Raw genomic sequence first — 22441 nt, 5'->3', positions numbered from 1 at the left:
CTCTATGTATTTATAAGATATGATTTTTAATTCCAAACAGAAGATGCTATGATGAAAATGTTTTACATGTATTTGGCCGTTCCTGGCGAAAAATAAATCTTTTTTCAACGGTAACTGGGGTAGGGGGGGCAGACTCTATTTAATCACTTTATTTAGTTACCAGGATATTCAACACTGCAAAAACACCCGGCATTGCATAGGTGTCTAATAATTATGAGAAACAATTGCTCTCTCTCATTTACTTTTATTCGTTTTCTTCTGTAACTGAAATAACTCAAAACACACCGCTTTGATGTGATTAAAAATTGAGCTTTTTCCTTACCCATAAAAGTAAAATGACAATAAGTATGAAGAATAAAATCGTACTTTTTTAGAAAGAAAAAACAACATTTAAGAATATAAAAATTTGAAGAATTTCCAAAATATGAATTTAAACTTCACTTGTTTAAAAGGATTTATCTTTTTTTTTAAACATATTCTAAAATCTTCTCTATATTGCTATTGAAATACAAACTTTTAAAAAATGTAGCCGCTCGTAATCCCTTACTGCGATTTAAAATGTTACCAATTTTGCGGTTATCGTTTTGGATTACCTTGGATAAGGCTCTCCCTCCCTACTTTGTAAAACTGTGTGCTACTAATTTTCATCAAAGAGATAGTGTCGCCAAATACTGAGATACTTCTGGTGACCATAAAATGTTACCCGAAATGTTTCCAAAATAAGTAGTAAAATTTGGAAATTGTTTGAAATTGTACGCAAATTTGTGCTGTTTATGGATTTGCTTAATTTAGTTAGCGGATTATTTTACATGTTAATTAATGATTTAAAGAAAGAAATATTAAAGAAATTACTTTTGCATGGTTGCATGATGAAAACCGAGAAACAGTATTCGCGTAATCTTTAGCTTCGAAAACAGCGACAATTGAAAAAATTGCCAAATGCCTAAGCTATTGAAATGATGCCGCAAAAACAGTTTGGCGAGATTCCTGCTGGTAGCTCTAATACCCTGTCAACACAAATAAATTTTAAAAAAAAACATCAATTGCCTCAAAGTTGCGATAAATTTGAAAATAATCTGCCAAATCCATGTATTATTTGCCAATTTTGTGAAAAAATCTTACTTTAAGATTTAGCTTCATAAAAGCCTTGAACAGTCAGACGAAAATCAAAAATAGTCAACAATACAACAATTGTCGCTATCGACAGGGAGTTGAGATGATACACTAAATACTGTATTGAGTTAAGGAAAGCCTTCGAACATGGAACTAAAAAGCTCATAACTCCTTTTTTATTCTACTTAGAAATTTCGAGCAGGTGCCATCTTCAGCAGAAAAATCAGAGCTTTCGATGGACTTATAATGTTAATATGTGCAAGTATTTTTTCATCCCCATATTAGAGAATTTATACAAAAATTGTGTTTTATCGCCCCCCTAAAGGGGTTTTGACCCCCATACCGGGATGAAAACTACCCTATGTGTTATTCTGATGCATAAGCTATATTGTTGTTGAGTTTCATCAAAATCCATTCAGTAGTTTTTGCGTGAAAGAGTAACAAACATCCATCCATACATCCATACAGACAAACTTTCGCATATATAATAGTAGTAAGATTGACTTTCTTACATCAGTGTTGCCCTCACATATTTAAAATCTCGTTTCATACTGACAAGGGTGCATCAATTGTTTTGTTATAGAGTGTAGAAAGATATTACTTTGTTTTATTTATCAAAGATTGATTTCTAATGTATTACTGCAGTACAGCCCCAGCAATCCAGCATAAACGGACTGGTGGGAAGGTGGATAACTGAAAGGGTTATGAAAATGAAAAAAAAAACAGCAAATTGGTTTAATGCTGCCGTGGGCAGGTAAACGACAGTATAATAAGTTTTTGAGATATTTGGGGAAATGCATTTTGGATTCATTACTAACAATAAGGAAGTGTTGGAATTAGATATTCTTTCACGCTTTTTTTTTGCAGCAAAAACGAAATAGGCAAGTCTGTACAAGAAGCTAATATACAATTGATAATACAAATACAAAAAATGAAAAACTTGCAGTTGGTGTCCCTTACCACAAGGGTCTCCAACCTTTTTTACTCAAGGGCCACATTGAACATTTTTGACGGCGAGGCGGGCCAACCATCGGCGCAACTAGAGAAGAGTTTTAGTTAAAGGGGGGGGGGGGGGGCTCTCAAAAAATTCTAATCTGATAGAGGGTCCAGGGGTTTTCCACTGGAATTTTTTTGAAATTGTTGTTTTAAAAATGCAGTTTTAGAAGGTCTTTTGTGATTTTAGGGGGACGAAAGATACAGAGGCTCAGCGGAAATTTTAGGCGTAACTATTGAAAATTTCCAATTTAAAGATTTCTTTTCAAAATAAGTTAAGATTTTCCCTCTACATTATTATTATTATTTTTTTCTTGTTAAAGTCGCTTTGTTCTCCCAAGACGCATTTCATTTTCCCCATTCAATATTAAAGTATATTTTCGAAAAAACATTCTCCTCAGCATTTTTTGGAGGAGGCCTCTCCAGGGCCGTCCAAAGAGCTGACGCCGCCCGGACCAAAAGTTTCCTGGCGCCCCCCCCCCTCGTATACACACAGAAAAATCAAGTTAGTTATAACATCAGTGCATAGTACATACTTCAATTTTTTAAATATTGATAAACACAACAATCAAAGGGCTATGCATAATACAAATTAAAACACAAGCAATGAATCTGTTTTTAATGTTTGTGAAACAATAATGCCCCAAAAACTTTTCGAAAAACGGAAATGTTAAAAATCAAATATTTATCTAGTAAAATGTTATCCCACTAGATAAAAAACAAACAATTAAAACTGATTAAAACTGGTTATTCATATTGATCAAACTAAGAACACGAATATAATTTGCTGATTATAAAGAGAAAATGTATTTATCAAAGTAAATTACATCAAAATTAAATTTCGATCTGAACTCAACCAATGATTCTTTTCAAGAGATTTTTGATTTTACTTGTACCAATTTAATATCAGCTTTCTTATATGTTATAAACAAAGATGTTCTTCTTTTGCATCAAATATTTCTAAGTTTTATTGAGAAGACCACAAATACTCAGCAACACCGAAAATCGCTCAGAATTGCGTTTTTGGAGCTCTAATTTCGAAAATTCACTGGCCCTAATATTACAAAATATGGTCTTACAAATTGCCTTTAAGAAAATATTCGTCCCCATGCCGCCTTTCTTTTAATATCACAAGTAACGGGTTTTTCAAACGACTGGGATAGCTCCTGAAAGTAAAACACTGCTTAAATTTTTTGACCATAATTTTGAACAATTTTCCTGGGAGATGCTCCCAGATCCTCCTATCCATAAAATCTTCAAAGTTTATCTAAAGCTGCAAAGTTTATCTAAATTTTGAAAACTTCAGGGGTAGAAGGAATTGATTTTAATCTATTTAAAATAATAATCGATCCGAAACAGTTTCTGAGCTCCCTCCCTTATCCTAACGTCAATACACATGGCCTATAATTGCGTTTTAAGGCAAAAATTGCGTTTTTAAAGTTAAAAGTTTCCAAATTTTGACCGGACACCTTTTGACCTTTTTCCCTATCCGAACAATAAAGTTTTTTTTTTCAAAGTGAGACCTTAAAAAAACTTTCTCATTACCTCACTGCAGGGGCAGAATTCAAGCAAATTTGGTGAGAACTAGACAAAAGAGAAGTGCCTTTTGTTTGATTCTAAGCAGTTATATTCTCAGAAATTGTATTTTTTTCAATGATACAAAGGAAACGAATGTTTTGGAGACTGAGAGACATCAGGAATATTTTCCTGCCATAGAACAAAATAAAGAACTATTGCAGTGATTCTCTATTTTGTGTGTCTACTATGATACCTGAAATGAGGGGGCGCCGCAAGGCACCCCTGATTTCGTGTGAATGTCGTCGTGTCCCGTCGAAACGAGGGGTGCCTTGCGGCGCCCCCTCATTTCGTGGCGCCCGGAGCGATTGCCCCACTCAACCCCTCTTGGGGACAGCCATGGACAGGGGCGGCATTTCAGCATTTCATTTGGGGGGTCGAGGTTCTTAAATATGAATTACCTCAGTATGGAACAAAACACATATTGGCTAACAGCAAGTAATCATGATATGGGTTTAGAATTAATAAAAAATTGTGTTCAAAAGCAATTTAAATTTTTGAGACAAAATTTGTAATTTATTCTATAATATCTTGTCATACAAAGTATCTTGATATTACAGTTTTCATCTTTTAATAAAGTTTTGATGCTTTTTTTTTGTCCCTATTGTACCTCGAAAATAATTCTCTATTTTCCTCAGACACGAAAATGATTTTTTTCTACTAGCTGAACTGATTGGAATAGTTGAAAAATAATTGAAGTAACAAAGTTACGTATGAACACATACGTTTCACATCTTGCACGTTAAAATCACCCTGGTAACTTTAAAAATTGTTATGGTCTTCATTTTTCATCATTGAACAGTATAGTCTAGTCTCTAAACAATTCTTCTTGCCTCATGCTGTTAATTTTACTCATAATTGAAACATTTTATTTTTTGTTTTCAATATCCAATCCAGATAATAGAGAGCTAACAATACAGGAAAATGTTTAACATCGAATCTTGTGCTAATTTTATTAGAAACTGATTCTATTATTTTATACAATATGTTAAATCAATATGCATTTTAGTCACCTCTTCTAAAGTCATTTGAATATTATTTGCAGTTTTTTAAAATTATCTTGGAGTAAGACATTTTTTTGAAATGATCCACGTCTGGTTGAAATTTACATCTGCGTTAAATTTATAAATCGTTTCAATTGTAGCTTGAACTGAAGCTTAAACATTCCAAAAATTAGGTTTAACTGATTGAAGATCTTTTGATAGAGTAAGGCATTGTTTAAAAACTCTCCACAATACAAACAAAGCGAATAATCATTCAAACGAAGACGTGTTAAAGGACAGTAGCTTTTTCATTATTGAAAGAGTCATTTTCCAAAATCACTGCTTTGAAATGATCGAGGAGGGTCTTTATGGTTTCAAAGACCATCTTGTGTTGTCTCTTGAAGACCCTCTTGTGTCACTTCGAGATTGAATAGTTAAAGGGCCCCCAGGAAAGATATTTGTTGATGTGATATATATATATATATATATATATATAATAAAAGTGAAAAATATTGAAAAGACCACACCAAGAGCCCATAAATGCGCAACGCAGCAAAACCATAATTAATGAATCCTCCACGGCTGATGAGCTCTGGATTCACTCTTTTTCTATTCCTACTTAATAGCTGTTTGCATTTTTCCTTTTTATCATCATTTGTTATTTATAATTTGTTTAATATTTGTAATTCTCTTTGCTTAATCCTATATATATATATATATATATATATATATATATATATATATATATATATATATATATATTCAAAAATAGTATATATTTTTGAGAAGTATAATATTTAATCATACTATGCATTTAGTAGCTGAAATGTGTTTCTGGAAAAGAAAATGGTGGTGAACACTGATTAAATAGACACACTTAAAATATGAGCGTAACAATGAATGTAAAATACCAAGGCATTGATTGCGAAAATCACGCAGCCACACCATTGCACGGGCCTCATAACCATAATTGCACAGAGCACACAAGAATGAAATATTAAGCCAATATAAGGAAATTACGTCTTTAGTTAAAATTAACCATGATTCTTCATCAGTTTTTTCTGTTGTGAAAAGGCCGGTAAAGGATTGGTGAGTTTCTAATAAATCATTCAAAAAACGGAAAACACTCGCTCATGTTTGGAAATGTGTCAAGTTTCATCAATAATTACGGAGAACCAGCAAGATTCTTTTTTCATGAACATTGTTTTGCGATTTACATAAATTGAAGTTGCTCATTTTTTATCACTCCTCTCAAAAAATTTGGGGGTGAGTCCACCCCCTCTTGACCCCCCTATTTGCCGCCCCTGGCCATGGACCTCTCCTCTAGTTGCGTCAGTGGGATCATTGATTGAATAATATTCAGAGTTTAAATTAGCGCTTCCCTCACGCTTTTTTTTTTTTTTTTTGATATTAAGTACTCAGTAGTAGTTTTTGAGATTTCCTGAACTTGGTTCTCTTTAATAATGCTTAAAAAGAAATATAACATCAAAATTTGAAAAAGTTGTTTTCATTTTGGAAGCTTCCAGCGGGACGGATGAAATCTGTTCCCCGGCCGGATGTGGCCCGGGGGCCGTAGGTTGGAGACCCCTGCCTTAAAAGCCAACTGCAGAATGCCATTGGTAAACTTTCGATGATTAATGTGATACCATTAGATTAATTCCTCCAGATGTGTCAGAGACACATTAGTGAGAAAACGTGTCCTTACACTCTGTGACATGCACATTGTACAAGTTACACACAGTACAACGACTTGATTTACAGATGGGACAACACAAGAATAAATTATATTACTAGAGAGAGGAAATAACACCTGGGGCACTAGTGGGAAACAAACCTTCATCCTCAGGCATATGAAGCAAGTGTTTCCACCACCCGGCTACTACAGCCACGTAAAAAATTGTAAATCAGGTTCTACTGTACGTTTGAATAAAATGGGATCAAATTTTAATGCTATGTGATACATTTAACAACATAAAGTACAATTAAAAATGGCTCCAACACTTGAAATTCAAATTTTAGTTGCTTTCAGATCATCAAGAGCAATTAAAATATTAAGATTTAAACTTACCTCAAATAACTCATCATCCAAAAGAGGTCTGTGAGTCATTACAACGCCATTGTTGAATTCATCAGCCGGTTTCCTTCTTTCTGCTGTGCAATTTCCATTTGTTAGTTTTACCATACTCCCACAATGTTCATGAAATTTCAGCCGATCTTCAATGCGGACAAATTCAGTTCCTATTTTTAAAAAAAAACACTTTGACTTTAAGGAAAGCAAATTTAAAAACAATATCACTTGGTATGACCAACCACTAACATTTTGTTATTAATTTATTTATTCATTCATTTTTTACAGGACCACACCACTGTCTGGCATCTGAAAATCGGGAGCTAAAGAATGTTTTGCCTTTGACACATTTAGCAATGCATGTAAACTCTTCAGCTGAGCGAGTAAAATTTTGTCACAAAATATAAATTTTTGAAAATAAATAATGTAGAGTTTCAGAAATCTGAGGTAAATGGGGTTAACGCAAACTAGGATTGTCCACAAAGTTTCATTCCGGAAAGTATCTTTTACTTCCTTGTAGAAAGAAAATGAAGTATTGTCCTCATAAAAAATTTATCATTAAAATTTCACTATATATTTTCCTTTTCATTACCTCTAAACAAATTCAGGCTTTTCTCTCACAATATCTGAATTTATTTAAATGTGAAAATTTAAATGCAAACAAAAAAAAAATGAATTTTGAATGCCTTAATCAATTTGTCCAGTTTTGGCATGATGTCGGTATCTATGTGCATGTGTCTTACGGAAATTGTTCTTTATAGAATGTTTAAATTTTCTGAATGCAACTTATGCAACCTAAAGCTGTGAACCTTTTTTCTGATCATAATTGGACATTTCAAAAAGAATGTGATTGCGATCGCTTTACTTTCTGAATTTTTCTTGAAATTCTAATCATTAAAAAATATGTTTAAAGGAATTTTGTTGTGATGAGGAAAATTTTGGAAATATTTACTTTGCTCAGGAGCTCAGGAGAAGGCGCCAAATATAGGGAGTCTCATGAATAAATCGGGAGAATTGGCAGCTATGCAATGGACGTCTATGCCAAAAACTCTTAAGACTACTTGTAAGACGAATATGTCAGTTGAACTGAAAGTTGAACTCAGAATAGCAGTGGTAAGATACATTCAGGGATGTTTTCTTTCTTTATCTTTTTTTTTTTTATTTTAACAAAATGAAGTTCTAGAAAAATAAAATAGAAGGTACAAACATAAATTATTATTTGGGGAAAGGAATGAAACAATTGTTTCCACTGTAAAGTCATTTTGTGTACTTTTAATGAGCTTTAAAAGAAGCAGGTAATGTGTAAGCAGGCTTTAGATTTCTTAAAATCTTCTTCACTCCCCCCCCCCCTCAAATAAGAATGTTTCCACCTTGCACGCAAAATTTTGAACTACATTTTAAATGCCAAAAAGAATTTTTAAGTTGCATTAGACAAGAAAACTTTTTTGTTATTATTATCTGAAACCAAGGATTAAAATAGCAAACAGGGCCGGATTTAAGGGAGGGCAGGCGGAGCTACTGCCCCATGGTCTCCACAACAAAGGGTACAATTTTTATTATATATTTTATTATATATAATTACACAATACAATTTTTACAAAATATCCTAAATTTCACGGGTCGAAAATATTGGAGATATATACACACACATATATATATATATATATACACACACATATATAATAATAATAATAAAAGTGAAAAATATTGAAAAGACCACACCAAGAGCATATAGATGCGCAACGCAGCATCAAAAAATTTGCTGCTGCTTACAAACTTTTTAAATTGCCTCGTCCTGATTCTGTTAATTTACCTTACTTATATGCAATTCGAAAATTTCATAAAGCACCTGTTGGATTTCGCTTTATTTGCTCTGCCACCAACACCATCGGAAAAAATCTAAGTGTAAAGCTCGAACAGTTTCTCAAAAAAATTCTTGAACAACTTAAACTTCAACAAATGAATTGGTTCTGGATTGTTAATAATAGTGTTGAAGTGATCAATTTACTTAATATGCTTGATATAAATTACTTAGAAACTTTTGATTTTGAAAACCTCTTCACCAATATCCCACTCATTGAACTTTTTTCCTCTGTTTCAGAACTTTTTAATTCGGTCAAGTATTCCCTTAATTTTAATGATTTCTTTTTTCTTGGTCTTTTTAAATTTTGTATTTTCAATAATTTTTTCAAAAATGGTAATTCATGTTTTCTTCAAATTTATGGCCTAGCAATGGGAGCTAATTTTAGCTCTACATTAGCCAACCTTTTTCTTTTATATTATGAGAGAAAATATTTAATTGACAATCCTTCCTCTACACCTCTTTGTTGCAGATACATCGATGACCTTTTGTGTATTAATTTTCCTAATTTTTCTGAACTTAGCAAAACTATTTATCATAGTTCATTAATGCTAAAAAAGACGAGTTCTAATCAAAATAGCTTTAACTTCCTGGATATCAACATACAAATTGACTCAAATTGTTCCATTACAATCTATGATAAAAGACGCGAATTCAATTTCACAGTTAACAGCTTACAAGATTTTTCCTCCTGCTTAAGTAAAAAGGTTTTTCTTGGCATTATTGTTTCGCAAGCTATCATAATAAAAAGAATTTGCAATACCATTTCTGCATTTAAGCAAGAAATTTCAGTACTCAAAAACTTACTTTTTAATAATAACTTCCCTAAAAATCTAGTTGAAAACATTTGCTTAAGTATAGCCTTCGATGAGCATTTCGCTTCTTTTGAAACTGTTTAACTGTGTAAATGTATGATACAACCATGACAAACCATTTTTTATGAATCACCGGGGTGGCTGAATTTTTTACAAGTGGGAAACAGGCGACTCGGTATGTTCATGGATTGATTTCTGGATATGTTTTTATGTTTTTTATGTTATGTTGACAACTGGAATGTTTTTTTTATCATGTTGAACAATGGATTGGGCTGAGTTTATGTGGATTTCAAGGTAAGACAATTTTGTTATAGGCAGGTACTGTCCTGTGGAAGGCTAATTATCGGAACTTGTTTTCCTAATTTGTCGAGACGAAACCCCCTGCTTTTAATTTTAGGTTTGAGCTCTAGTTTATTGTTTTTAGTTTAACAAGTGGTGCTTTTGCCCATTGTTACTCTATATTGCATGTACTGGAGCTTAAACATTCTCTTTTAGTTCTTAAATAAAAATTTTGGTCTTTTGACCATATTTAATGAATCTCCACGGCTGATGAGCTCTGGATTCATTCTTTATCTTTTTCTACTTAATAGCTGTTTGCATTTTCCTTTTTCTCATCATTAATTATTTTTAATTTGTTTAATATTTGCAATTCTGTTTGCTTAATTTTATATATATATATATATATATATATATATATATATATATATATATATATATATATATATATATATATATATATATATATATATATATATATATATATCAAAATGTTCGGACATATATCAAAGTATCGGATATTTTCGAAAACATGATGATCTTTTTGAACTCTGATTAGGGGCCTCCACTCCTTCGTTACCCCGGGGCCTTCATACCTCCAAATCCGGCCCTGATAGCAAATGATACAAATACAGAATTGACGGCCAACAACAAGTCCTGGGTCAATTTATCAGTTTCTAATGAAGACCAATGACCCTCTTAAAAATCTCTCGCCCCTTGCTCATTACAGCCTTTTCCAGTAAGCTATTCAAGTGCCTAAATAACAACCTACTGATGTAGTAATTATCCCGTCAGTTTCAGATCAGCCTGACATTTGAATACATTGAAACAATGGCCCCTTGTCCTGTTTTCATTGCAAACTTGCTGCCCATTAGCATCCCTCATTTTGATAAATTAAAACAACTGAATCATGTCCCTTCTGGTTGTCTTTTCCTGTATAGACTATACATATATTAAGCCTTTTAAAGTCTGGTATCATAATATAAATCTGAATGTCTCCTTACTAGCCTAGTAATTCTTCTTTGAATAATTTCTAATAAAGAAGTGTGTTTCTAGAGATAAGGACACCAAAATTAAACAGCATACTCCAAAGGCAGAATTAACCAAACTACAGTGTACAGGGAGAAGAAACTTCTTAGACGTTTTTGAAAAAGATCTAATAATAAAACGTATTAGATGGATAAATTATGGAATCGCTTTAGTTCATACTAGTACCCATGGTTTGAAAATATCCCATATTTTGATACCTATCGGATATTTTAATATGTATCCAATATTTTCAATCATCACAAACTAAAGTCTTCAAAATAGTACATGCATCTTCAAATCACTCTTTTTTTTCTTATATTATTGTTAGTTACAATAGGAAAGTTTCTTTCATTATTTATAACTAATACTTTATATTCATCATTTTATTCAATTTTTATGGAGTTAATTTAGAATTAGCTGTTTTACTCATTTTTCTTCTGTTAGCTACTTTTACACAGTTGTATGATTGAGAAATAAAAATATGCATTAATCGGTGCACAGTCATAAGACATTTTCTTTTTTTTTTTTTGACCAACATTTAATATTTAATTAGGCACTTTTAATACGAATTAAAATTGTAAAATTGCTTATAATTTCATAAATATAAAATGAAAAAGAAATCCTATGTTGCTTTGTTATATTAATGATAAATTAACACATCGTAAAAACATAGTACATAACTTTTCAGCTATTTTCAATAATGAATGAACAATATTACTATGATTAATATAATTTTTACATTGAAAATACTGTAGTTGAAACAGAGGGGCTTGTCCCTATGGGCCAGGTGGGCCAGGCCCACCCAGAAAAATTGTACACAACTAAATAGATCATGTTAAAATAACATTTAGTATTTCGCTAAAAAATTTTTAAAAAAAAATCGAATTGGGGACACGAAACACATTTAAATCTGTAAAACTCTACATATCACATCTAAACTGTGAAAAGTTTTCCATCTGTTAGCGTTTGCGCTTGCAAGCTCTGAGAATGATTCTTGGTGCTTCGACTGGTTTGCCTCTCGACTGACTTGCCACACCTCCGCTGCTAATCAATAACGACGATTCAACCAGACACCAAAACGGCAAGTCAGTGTCACTCCGATTTCTGCTGCGTGGGCTCCAGTTCCCTATCCTTACCGATGAAGCTCTACCGAACAGCAGTAGAAGGGCAATAGCAGGTGGGGAAGAATTTGACACATGTCACTTGTATGAAACAACAGCTCAAATGGGCAAAAAAACGGCTAGCCCACTGAATGAAAGAAAGTGCTCTTATCGTTTTCCACCGTCCTTCTTTTGTATTTGTCTTTAAAATCTTAAACGACTGTAAATATCTGGAACAGGTATTTTCCATTTTATGCGTTCCTCCCGATTACACCGCATCGCATAATTATTTTTTTTTAATTTATTTTTCTGTTTGGAACTAATATGATCGGAATTTCTGAATGAAGTGTTTGTTTTCGAATAGTTGGTTTTGAGAGTGAAAAGTTCTGAATTAAAAAAAAAAAACCTTCAATTGGGCGAGATCTATTCAATTTTCTTTTTTGTTCTGATATTTGGCTAAAGTAATAAGTATTAATCGTTTTCTTGGTCTTATCGATGTGTGTTTTCTATTCTGTAGTATTTTAAGGCGGAACAAACCTAAATTGTTTAAATTTTTGATCCGGTACATCGCTTTAAGTCCTTAAAGGCGTAGGGCCACACAACCCTAAAATGACCAAACTATTCGATTTTTTTAATTGTTTATTTTGAAATTCAGATTGTTTCAAACTTTATGAAGAGAGTTTCAACACTCTAGTTTAATTAATTAAAAATTTATTGGCTTTAGGTCACTCACACTCGATTTCGAATGGGGTGGGTATTTTGTCTTTAAATTCGAATTGTTTACCTTGAATTTCCAAAAAAAGGCCCAAGTGGATATTTTTCTAAAACAATTTCAACTTTGAAGTGGAAGAGAAGTTCGAAATGAAGCAACTGCAATAAGGACTCTCTTATATTGTTCAGCATTACTAACTGCAGTCCACACCATTGTATCTGTATAAATTTTATTGAGAAAACTTTATACAGCGGAGCCCACCCGCTAAATTAAGGGACGAGCCGCTACTGATTTGAAAAAAAAATATCGAAAATATCAAAATATCATATTTTCAAAATATTGGATATATATCGTGATATTTATCATGATATATATCAAATGATATTTATCGGCAAACCCAGCTAGTACCATATAAAAATATTAAAAACAATTATACATTTTTTAACAATACTCAAAAACATTTTTAAATGTTTTATCTTCATTAAAATACCAGAGAATAAAAATATTTTAAAAAGTGAAAAAATACTATATTTACTTTTTGCATCATGGTTAACTATGGACACTTGGGCACATTTTCCATACAAGTCAACAACAGCATAAATTGTGCCAGTTACTTTCCGAGCCGATATTCCTTGGTCCGAACCATTTATGAAGAAATGCAAGTCTCCCGTGGAAGTTCGTTTCACTCCAACGGTATCGCCTTCGTCTAGTTCATCAAGGTCGAGCCCATAATCTTCAAGGTGAGATTTTCCATCTTCCAAAATGGAGCTTCCGGACATAACCCATGAGCCTTCCCTCAAATTTGTTGCACTAGAAGGAAAATCTAGGACAGCAGGATCTAAATTTGTAACACCTATTTCTATAGATCCACTCCAAGTCGGTACCTACAAAAAAAAATAATAAGAAGAAGATATTAACCCCCTAATAATCTTACTGTTTGAAAGAAAATGGTTGTAAAGTGACTATCTGTTTTAATTTGAGAAAATTATATCAATAAAGGTGTTTGTACAACATACATATTTATTTTTTGATTTTGACATATTTTTTAGCTTGAACTTTATAAGCTCTACCCCAGAAATATCACAGCACAAGAAATACAAGGCAATAGCTCAGCCCATGATTTAGACGGGAGCAACTACGAAAGGGTTATAGTAATATTCAAAATTATAGTGAAATTTTTTTAAATAATATTAGGCAAAAAAAAAACAGAAGGTTTTTAGTAAACAATAAAAGCAATTTAAAGATTACTATTTTTAAGTTGTGCAAAATAAGTAAGTTGTATCTGCAATGTGCAAAAATATGTATTACGTGCAAATTAATGAGATAGCTTTCATTTTCAGACAGTAAAGTTACATTGCAAGGAAGGGAAATCATACTTTTTTTCTTTCAAAAAATATTAATCATGTTTGAAAGTCAATAATTACTATTATTATTTCAAGTTTCAAAGGCAATCTAAAATAAGAAATATAATTGTTATGATTAGACACACCTTACCCAACATTATTGGTTGAAGGACGATTTGACTTATTTCTGGTGTTTGACCAAGAAAGCTTTCAGTTTTAAAGCAAAAAGGCTATTTTTCTTCTAATTAAACGTAAATTTATGTGCATTTCTCTCAAGCAGAAAAAGATTGATTGGTTGGTTTGTATACATTATCAAATGTTTAACCCTTTATATGATCCATGAGAAACAGAACTATGAAGAAATCCTATTTTTATCCATAAAAAAATTAATTCTTCCTTTTTTATAGAAAAAAAACATTTCCACCTCTTCAAAATTTCCGGAAATTTTACATCTCTAAATATGACTCATAAAAATTACTTAGAGAGTATTTTGATAATTAATAAATTTGTTTATTCTTTATTTAGTTATTTTCAAGCAGTTATGTCACTAGAAATTCATCCTTTCTTTATCTAGTAGTAAGCAATATTGTAATTCAATTATGTTAAACTGCATATTCATTCTGTTGAATTCAATTGTTTGTTTAGTAAGAAGGTACAAACATAAATCAGTTGTACCAAAGTGTAATAAGTATACACCAGTAGCGTAACTTCAAATTTTTGCCCCCCCCCCTCCCCCCAGTAAATCTGATTTTGAGCTCATTACTAAAAATTGCATTAACGTATATTTCTAGTACAATTTTTCGATTTTGTTGGACCCACAAATTTTTTTTTCAAACACTCACACATATGCATATAAAACTGTATATAAATAAAGAGGGGCGGGGGCGATTGAGCTTTTAGTTTAAAAAGGGGTCATTAGCTACAGGCATCTGGATAATTCTTCACATTGAGAAAAAGGAGAAAAAGAATTAGCAATACGAATTTAATCTTATACATATAAAATCTGAGTATCTATCTATCTATCTATGTATGTCCAAGCTTCTTCTCCTGAACGACAGTGAACTGACCATCGAACCAGGTATCGATGGATTCGTCATCTTCCCGTCTTCATGTTTGGCTATTTAACATAATCCTCCGATAATAATTAGCGGAGATATCAATTAAAAATTATTAATTATGACTCTTAGATTTCAAAATAAAATCCATATTTTTCAAAGGCTTTCCTCCATTCAAATTATTATTCAGTGCTTCAACTCAACTTTCCGGATGAACGCTTTTATTAAAATTTACAGCGTGAAGAAAATCATTGAGATGAAAGATCTGTTGCCATTTCTTTTTCTCGAATATAAAGAAATAAAATTAGGCTTTTGTTTTAAGGCTTTTCCTGTAATCAGGGTGTTTAAGTTGTTTACTTTTCGATTATTTTGCCGTAATCTGCAGCAAAATTTTGCTGTTTTTTTTTTTTTTTTTGTTCAAGCCTGATTGTTAAATACGCGTCACATGACATAACTTTCATTTTCGAGGAGGACCGTGCACGTCGTAAAGTAAATGAGTGATTTACAAGTTATTTGAGATCTTTGAGGGTTTGTACCTGGAAAACGGATTGATGTAATTCTTGTACGACCATGTGGATAGAATCCATCCAAATATTTATCTGAGTGGTATGTTGCATTAATAAACACCCGGGCAACGCCGGGTAGTAGACTATTTTATGTAAAAAGCGGATTGTTATTGTGCATAAATATTTCCGATATAGTCTATCAGATGTAATTCAGTTTAACGTGAGTAAAGATTATAGTTGATAATGCATATATTTTCCCCTTTTGTGCTGACTGAAAATGTACTCATAACTTGTATCATTGATAACGATTATTAACGTTGATGAGGTGTTTTGGCAAAAATATGTTTTACTGGTGTTTTGCAAACCTTGCTTTACGCGCATTTATTTATTCCTTAACGCGTTAGAAACTAGTGTCAGTGTACTACAAAAGCATCAAATGGACTGCTCTTACATTTTTTAGGTAGCCCGTGCAACGCCGGGCACGTAGCTAGTTGTAAATATAATGTTTGTACAGAAACAGGGGTTCGCATGGAGTTTCTAAATTTTTTCAAATTAAGACCCCTTTTTCGTAAATTTTTTCAAAATTGAAGTTTTAAAAACATGATTGTGAGCCATTTTTTGTAAACGTAATAGAAAGGGGTCAGTAACCCTCTTCCACAAATATTTTGGTAATGGAAGTTCAAAAAACACAAGTTTAGAAGATCTTCAATGATGTTAAAACAACTGAGTTCGGGGTTCATCCCAGGAAATTTTTCGCATTTGAACTTCTAAAAATGCAATAGGCCACCTTTGATGACGTTAGGTGAAAAGATGAGGTTCATAACTCTTCCACTGAGTTTTTCGAATTTCCAAAGTAGTGATTTTAAACGTTCGTCAGACGTGTTAGGAGGATGGAAGGTTTGGGGGCCTTACCCGTAAATTTTTCGAAAGTTTTATACACGTGATTGTGAGAGTCATCTTTGGGGGAAAGAGTCAGAGACTCTTCCAAAAATCTCTCGACACTCGAAGTTCCAAAATATAATTTTAGACAATCTTCGTTAATGTTTACTGTTAATGAAAGAGGGGGATGCTCTCCCCCAAAAATATTTGGAAATGGAACTCTTAAAAACACGATTGTAGGCCACCTTTGATGACATTACAACAAAAAATTGAATTGGGGACTTTGCTCCAGAATTTTCGAAATTAAAGTTCCAAAAATGCAAATTTTAGGCAAATTTAGATGATATTAAGAAAAGGGCAAGTTTGGGGGACTTTCTTTGTAAATGTATTGAAAAATGCTATTGTAAGCCTTCCTTAAATTGCCTTTTTGCAACTTCGATTCTGAAAAACTCTGGGAAAAAGTTCCAAAACCACTCATCCCTTAACCTAACTTCATTCAAAGAGGTCTACAAATGTGTTTTTAGGATGTTATGCTAGGGGAAGTTGTTCAAAGATGAGACGTCCAGAAAAATGCTTTGATATTGAAGTTCCCCCCCAACCCTGGAAATTTTTGAAATTCTAGTCCTCAAGCGCAATTGTAGGCTGCCCACCTTTGATAACCTGGTGAGAAGTGATGGGGTTCCGGGACTGACCTAGTTTTTTTTGGAAAATCAAAGTTTAAAAATCACAAATTTAGGAAGGGTTTGGAACTTTGTCCCAGAATGTTTCGAAATCGAAGTTCCAAAAAAGCAATTTTTTGGACATATTAGGGAAAAGGAGGTTTTTTGGACTCTCTTCCAGAATGTTTCTGAAATGGAATTTTGAAAACACAATAGGCTGTCTTTGAAGTAAAAGGAAGTTATTTAGTTTTAGGATCCCTTCCTTCCCACTCTGTTGGCTAAGTCCCTACCTTTTATTTATTTTGAATAAATAAATAAATAAATGTGAGAAAACGTAATAGATAATATATTAACAATTGCCCTCATAAAAACTGTTTAATCTTAAAACAAAGTAGCTATTGCATTTCTTTTCTTTAAATTCAGGTCAGGAGTTGGGGGCTATTCCCCCAATTAATGTTAGGGCCTCTTTACTGAATATAGGGTATTGATAACTTACGATGTTTAAACGAAAAGCCGAAGGGCTAAATTTCGTAAGTCAGTCAACAATGTTACATGCTTATACAAGCAGAGATAATATCACACAGTGGAAGGTGCAGAATCAAATATTAATGTGAAGAAATGAACATTGGAAACTTGTTAAAATCTTACCAAAAATTTATTGGTCCATAGTAACTAAAATAAATATAACTAACAAAAATAAGTTCTTAAGAATAAAACCCGGCCATAAGTGGAGGCGGAGTTCGCAACTCCCCAACACCTATCGGACCTAACTCACAAGAGGCTGACGAACACAAAAGAAGAGAGAGAGAACGATTGGAATCGTTCACTATTTATACTTGCCTCATTTGCATATGATTGGGCATCAAAGGATGCCAACCTAAAACTGAAACTTTACACGTGCCGAAAGAGTTGAGAAGTTAATCTAATTTGAATAAAGTTAATTTTATATTACATTACATTAGGAATGAGAACGCGGATAAATATCGTTTACCGATGTCTATCAGGTATCTGCTACTTTTTGAGTTTTGAAATCCATGACTTTCCCTGACTTTCCATGACTTCTGCCCGTAGCTTTCCATGACTCACGTTCCTCAAATCCATGACTTTCCATGACTTACACAAGTTACTTCATTTGACAATGACATCAAAATTGCGTATAAATATAAATAGAGACTATAAAGCAGTATAATTTTGTTTCAAAAAAATATCCTTTTTATCTCAGCTATGTAAATAAATTTAAACAAATGCAGCAAAAAAAAAAAATTCAACTAAATATGTATATGAAAAATAAATGATGCAACAATTTATTGAGAAAAAAAATAAGTACGAGAATTTAAGAACATTTAAAATCTAAAATAACCCATTATCTCCCCAAAGCGCAGTGTGAAATTGTAAAATACAAATTTAGTAAATGCATTCATACATTAAACAGAAAAAAAAAACCCTTCAAAATACTCAATTCCAGAGTCATCATGGCAAAAGATAAGTTAGTAACAAATATGAATACGATCGGTATAATTATTCAATTGTAATGTACAAAAGCAAGCTTACCATTAAATATAGAAATTTCAAACTGCTATTTCTACTGTTTATGTGTGTTTTTTTAAACATTGTAGAAAAGCTATGATACGAAAAAAAATCCCCAGTCTCCGAAATGGGAAAACATATGATAGTCCTGAGCGCGAAATCCATGACCAACAGTCAGTTTCCATGACTTTTGGACATTTTACACTGAAATCCATGACTTTCCATGACCAATTTCGATCATGTTCGAAATCCATGACTTTCCCTGACTTTCCATATGCGCGGACACTCTGTGAATAGTCCAACTAAGCCATGGCCTAGAGCCCCGGGCATTTGGGGGGGGGGGGGCAAATGGTGAAAACTGTTTTAGCAATTGTCAAAAATTGTAATGTTTGATTACAAGAGGGCCCGAAAAAGTGTTTGGTCAACGACCTCTGATATCTTATTCAGGGTCCCCTTGGCCAATAGGTTCCGGGGCCCTGAATCAATATAAGCATTTAAAACTAAGTTTGACTTACAGAAAAATTTAATTAAATTGGATGAAAACAAAGCTCAAAAAGTTTTGGGCTCCTTCCGACTCCTTTGCCCGCTCGCATTGCGGGGGTCTTGCGGTACGTAGTTACGCCACTGGTATGCATCTCACCATTTTAGTAAAATAAGTCATTTCCTCCAGGCAGTTTTAGGAGGGTGCAGAGCCCTGTCGTATTTAAGTTATGTTCCATGTGCCCAGTTGTCTTTTTTCTTTTGCATTTGACCCTTTGAAGTTTTAACAAAACTTCATCATAAAAGTTAACTTTATTTCTTTTTCAAAAGGTTAAGATTCACTTAACTTAATTTGAGTTTAAATCCGAATTTTATAAGTTTTATCATAGTATTTTAAGTTAGACATTTTGAAAATAATTTAATAAAGCTTTTTAAAAATAATTACAATATCAATAGTGATCATTTAAAAAATATATTACAGTTGAAAAATGCTTTAACTTTATATGCATATAGGCCGGCGATGCAGGAATTTCTACACTGTGATGCATTGCCAACCTTACATTGCAATGTTACGATGCATCACAATGTACATTTTTCTTTCTTAAGGGCATTACTTATAACAGCTTGTTGAAATTTTACAAAATGTATTCAAGGAGAAAAATATAAATTATGCCAGATACTACAGATTCTAGCACCATCAAGAAAATGAAAAAAGAGGGTAACTTGAAGTAGCAAAATACATGTATGCAATCTTTGTTGCTATTTTGCAATTTAAGCTTGCTTCTTTTTTTTTTTTTTTTTTGTTTTGGTGAATGCTCATATGATAACCTTCGTTCACCAAAATATTTTCTGTTATGAGCTTTAAAAAAATTGCATTTCCCACAAGTTTTGAGAAAAGTGAAGGTCTTTGTTTGCTTCTGATACTTTCACACAGAGATGCCACGAACTTAAACATTTGAGAGTGGGCCATTTTTTAATTTCCCAAACAATGCTCTGAACTTTAACTGAACAATAAAGTACGAGCATGAATCTAAGCAAGTATCTAATGAGAAGATATATTAAACATCATTATTAAAATATAAAAACTCCAGTGCAGTCTCCAAATGTACCAACTCGTTAGAAAAAATTGTTCACTAAGATCATTTTTGGTAGGTCATTGACCACCAAACGATCCATTAGTGATCGGGGCGTCCCAGCTTCCAACAGTATTTTGAAACAATTACGAGATTAAAACGGCAGCAATCGTAGACCAATGTCTGTACATGAATGAATGGATTTTTAGTCAGTGCAGTATTGATGCTTTGGTTTAGAAAAAACTTCTAAACCGGTATAATTACGTGGGACATGCATTGGTTTTTTACAATGCATTGCCCAGCCCAATAGTTATAGCATAACATATATTATTTTTTATTTAAAAAAACTGTGTGCAAGTCCGCCTTTCTACCTGCACTAAATTACTACTGTTCTGTCAAGCAGGAATGAAAGCTCTCCTTTTTACATTTATTAGTCGGGGCTGGCCAGAGGAAATTTGGGTCCATTAACAGATCCTTCACTAAATTCCAATCAACCAAAACGGATCTTTCACAAAATCCTGATCAACCAAAACGGACCCTTCACAAAATTTTGATAAACCAAAAAGGATCTTCCACAAATTGTTTATTGAAAGAGCAAATCAGAAATCAAAAATATGCTTATTTCTCAAAAAAAAAAGAAAAAAAATGATAATGTTTGAAACCTTTTTTTAAAGTTAAAGTAAAGGGATCAGTTTATACAAGATCTGATAATTTTGCAAAAAAAAAAAAAAAGAAAGAAAACTTCTGTGATGCTCGTGCAAGCAATAAATAACTAATACTGCCAAATAAATGTCATGTGTGATGTTCGTTTCTTTAAAAGAAATGAACAGCTGAAAGTTAGTCTTGTTACAAATAATATTGCATGTTTGTTTTATCATAGCTGTTTTGCAGCAATGTTGATACAAACTTCTCAGAAAAGGCAGTGTAAGCCCTTTTCTCCCCCCTCCCCCCCCCCCCCCGCTCATGATTTAAACAACAACAATAAAAAAAATAACAATATGTGTCAGCAAAATGAACTTTGAACTGCAAAAGGATAGTAGAAGAGAATATGTTCGTTTCAAATAGGGTTACAAGTTTTAAAATTGTTGCCACTTTAGCGTCTGGTGTTAAATCTTTATAGTGAATTGATTAGAAAATAATGTGCATCAACTTGGCAATATGCAGTTTGCGCCATCTCAAAATTTTAAAATTTCATTTCTACAAAGAAAATTTTTGAAATACTATTTGATTTTGTACAAAAAACGGACCCTGTGAAAAATCCTGGACAGACCCCTGTTAGTATAAATTCAACATAAAGTAACTAGGAGGTAGAGAGAAAGTGCTTGAGAAAATTGGTCATCAATTGAAGTTTCACTGTGGATCTAAACAGTGGCATAGCTAAACTTTTTGCCGCCCGGGGGGGGGGGGATCCTAAAGTTGCCGCCCTTCTGATGGGAAATAATTAATACACTAAAGTGTTAAAAGTATTTTATTAAGACTTTAATAAAGTAGAAAACAAACTTGCTTTTTTCTCCTTATTTTTCTTGCAGAAGAAAAAAAAATTCAGAGCCCCACTGAAAAATTCCAAAACTTAAGCTTAAATTCTGAATTTTAAGCAGTTTTCCGTTCCGTTGATAGAAAAGGGGCTTGGAACTCCCTCCAATTTTTTTTTTTCCAAAATTAAAATCAGTTTTATGCTTTCTTTGGTGACGTTAGGGGGGTCAGGACTTCAAGAAAATTTTTAGCACTTGAAGGGTTAAAAAAGCAATTTTATGCGACCTTTGGACACGTGAAGATATTGAAGAAGTTTCGGGTGCGCTGTGCAGAAAGCTCTTTAACTAAACTGAAAAACAAGTAAACGTAGGCTGTATCTGGCGTGTAAGGACCTCCTCTAACTCCAGCAAAGACTGGATTTTCCTTCAGAAATTTTTTCAAATTTGAAATCAATTTTACTCTACCTTTGATGATGTTAAAGAGAATAGAGAACGGTCGGGAGCTCTCTGGAAATTTTATGATGCCGAAGTTCCAAAAACACAATTGTAGGCTATCTTTTACAGCATAACTTTCCAAATGTTCCCAAAAGTGTTGGGAAGTCCGATGGTTTTCCCGCCTCTTTTGCAACTTTTTGAAAATGACATCTTAAAAACGCGATGTTAGCTGTTGTTTGACGGACATTGTTGAGAGAGAGATTTCTGAAGGTCGTTTCCCACCCAAATTCTTTTTCGAAACTGTTGCTCACTTCAAGCTCTTCATCACTGAGAAAAAAAAAGTTTTGTAATCTTCCCTCAGAACTTTGAAAAAAAAAAATAAATTTGGAGCCAACTGTGATGGCGTTAGGCGATTTTGTGCACATTTGGGGTCTCTGCCTAAGAAATTTTCTGAAATTTAAGTTTCAAAAACCCAACTTTAAGCTAT

At 32.9% G+C, this 22441-nt stretch overlaps 1 protein-coding gene across 1 annotated transcript in view; it reads right to left on the bottom strand.

The window, feature by feature from the left end:
* Positions 1-22441, bottom strand: part of LOC129225835 (neuralized-like protein 4) — a gene marked incomplete in the record, with an annotated part of 156574 nt that overhangs the window by 123921 nt on the left and 10212 nt on the right. Inside the window, 2 exon segments of the mRNA XM_054860354.1 lie at positions 6733-6902; positions 13061-13409. Of these exon segments, the coding sequence (XP_054716329.1) occupies positions 6733-6902; positions 13061-13409 (519 nt within the window).

This window comes from Uloborus diversus, chromosome 7 (assembly GCF_026930045.1).
Source record: "Uloborus diversus isolate 005 chromosome 7, Udiv.v.3.1, whole genome shotgun sequence".
Taxonomy (NCBI): domain Eukaryota; kingdom Metazoa; phylum Arthropoda; class Arachnida; order Araneae; family Uloboridae; genus Uloborus; species Uloborus diversus.
Note: the sequence above shows the minus strand (reverse complement) of the source record. Positions and strands in the feature narration are given on the sequence as shown.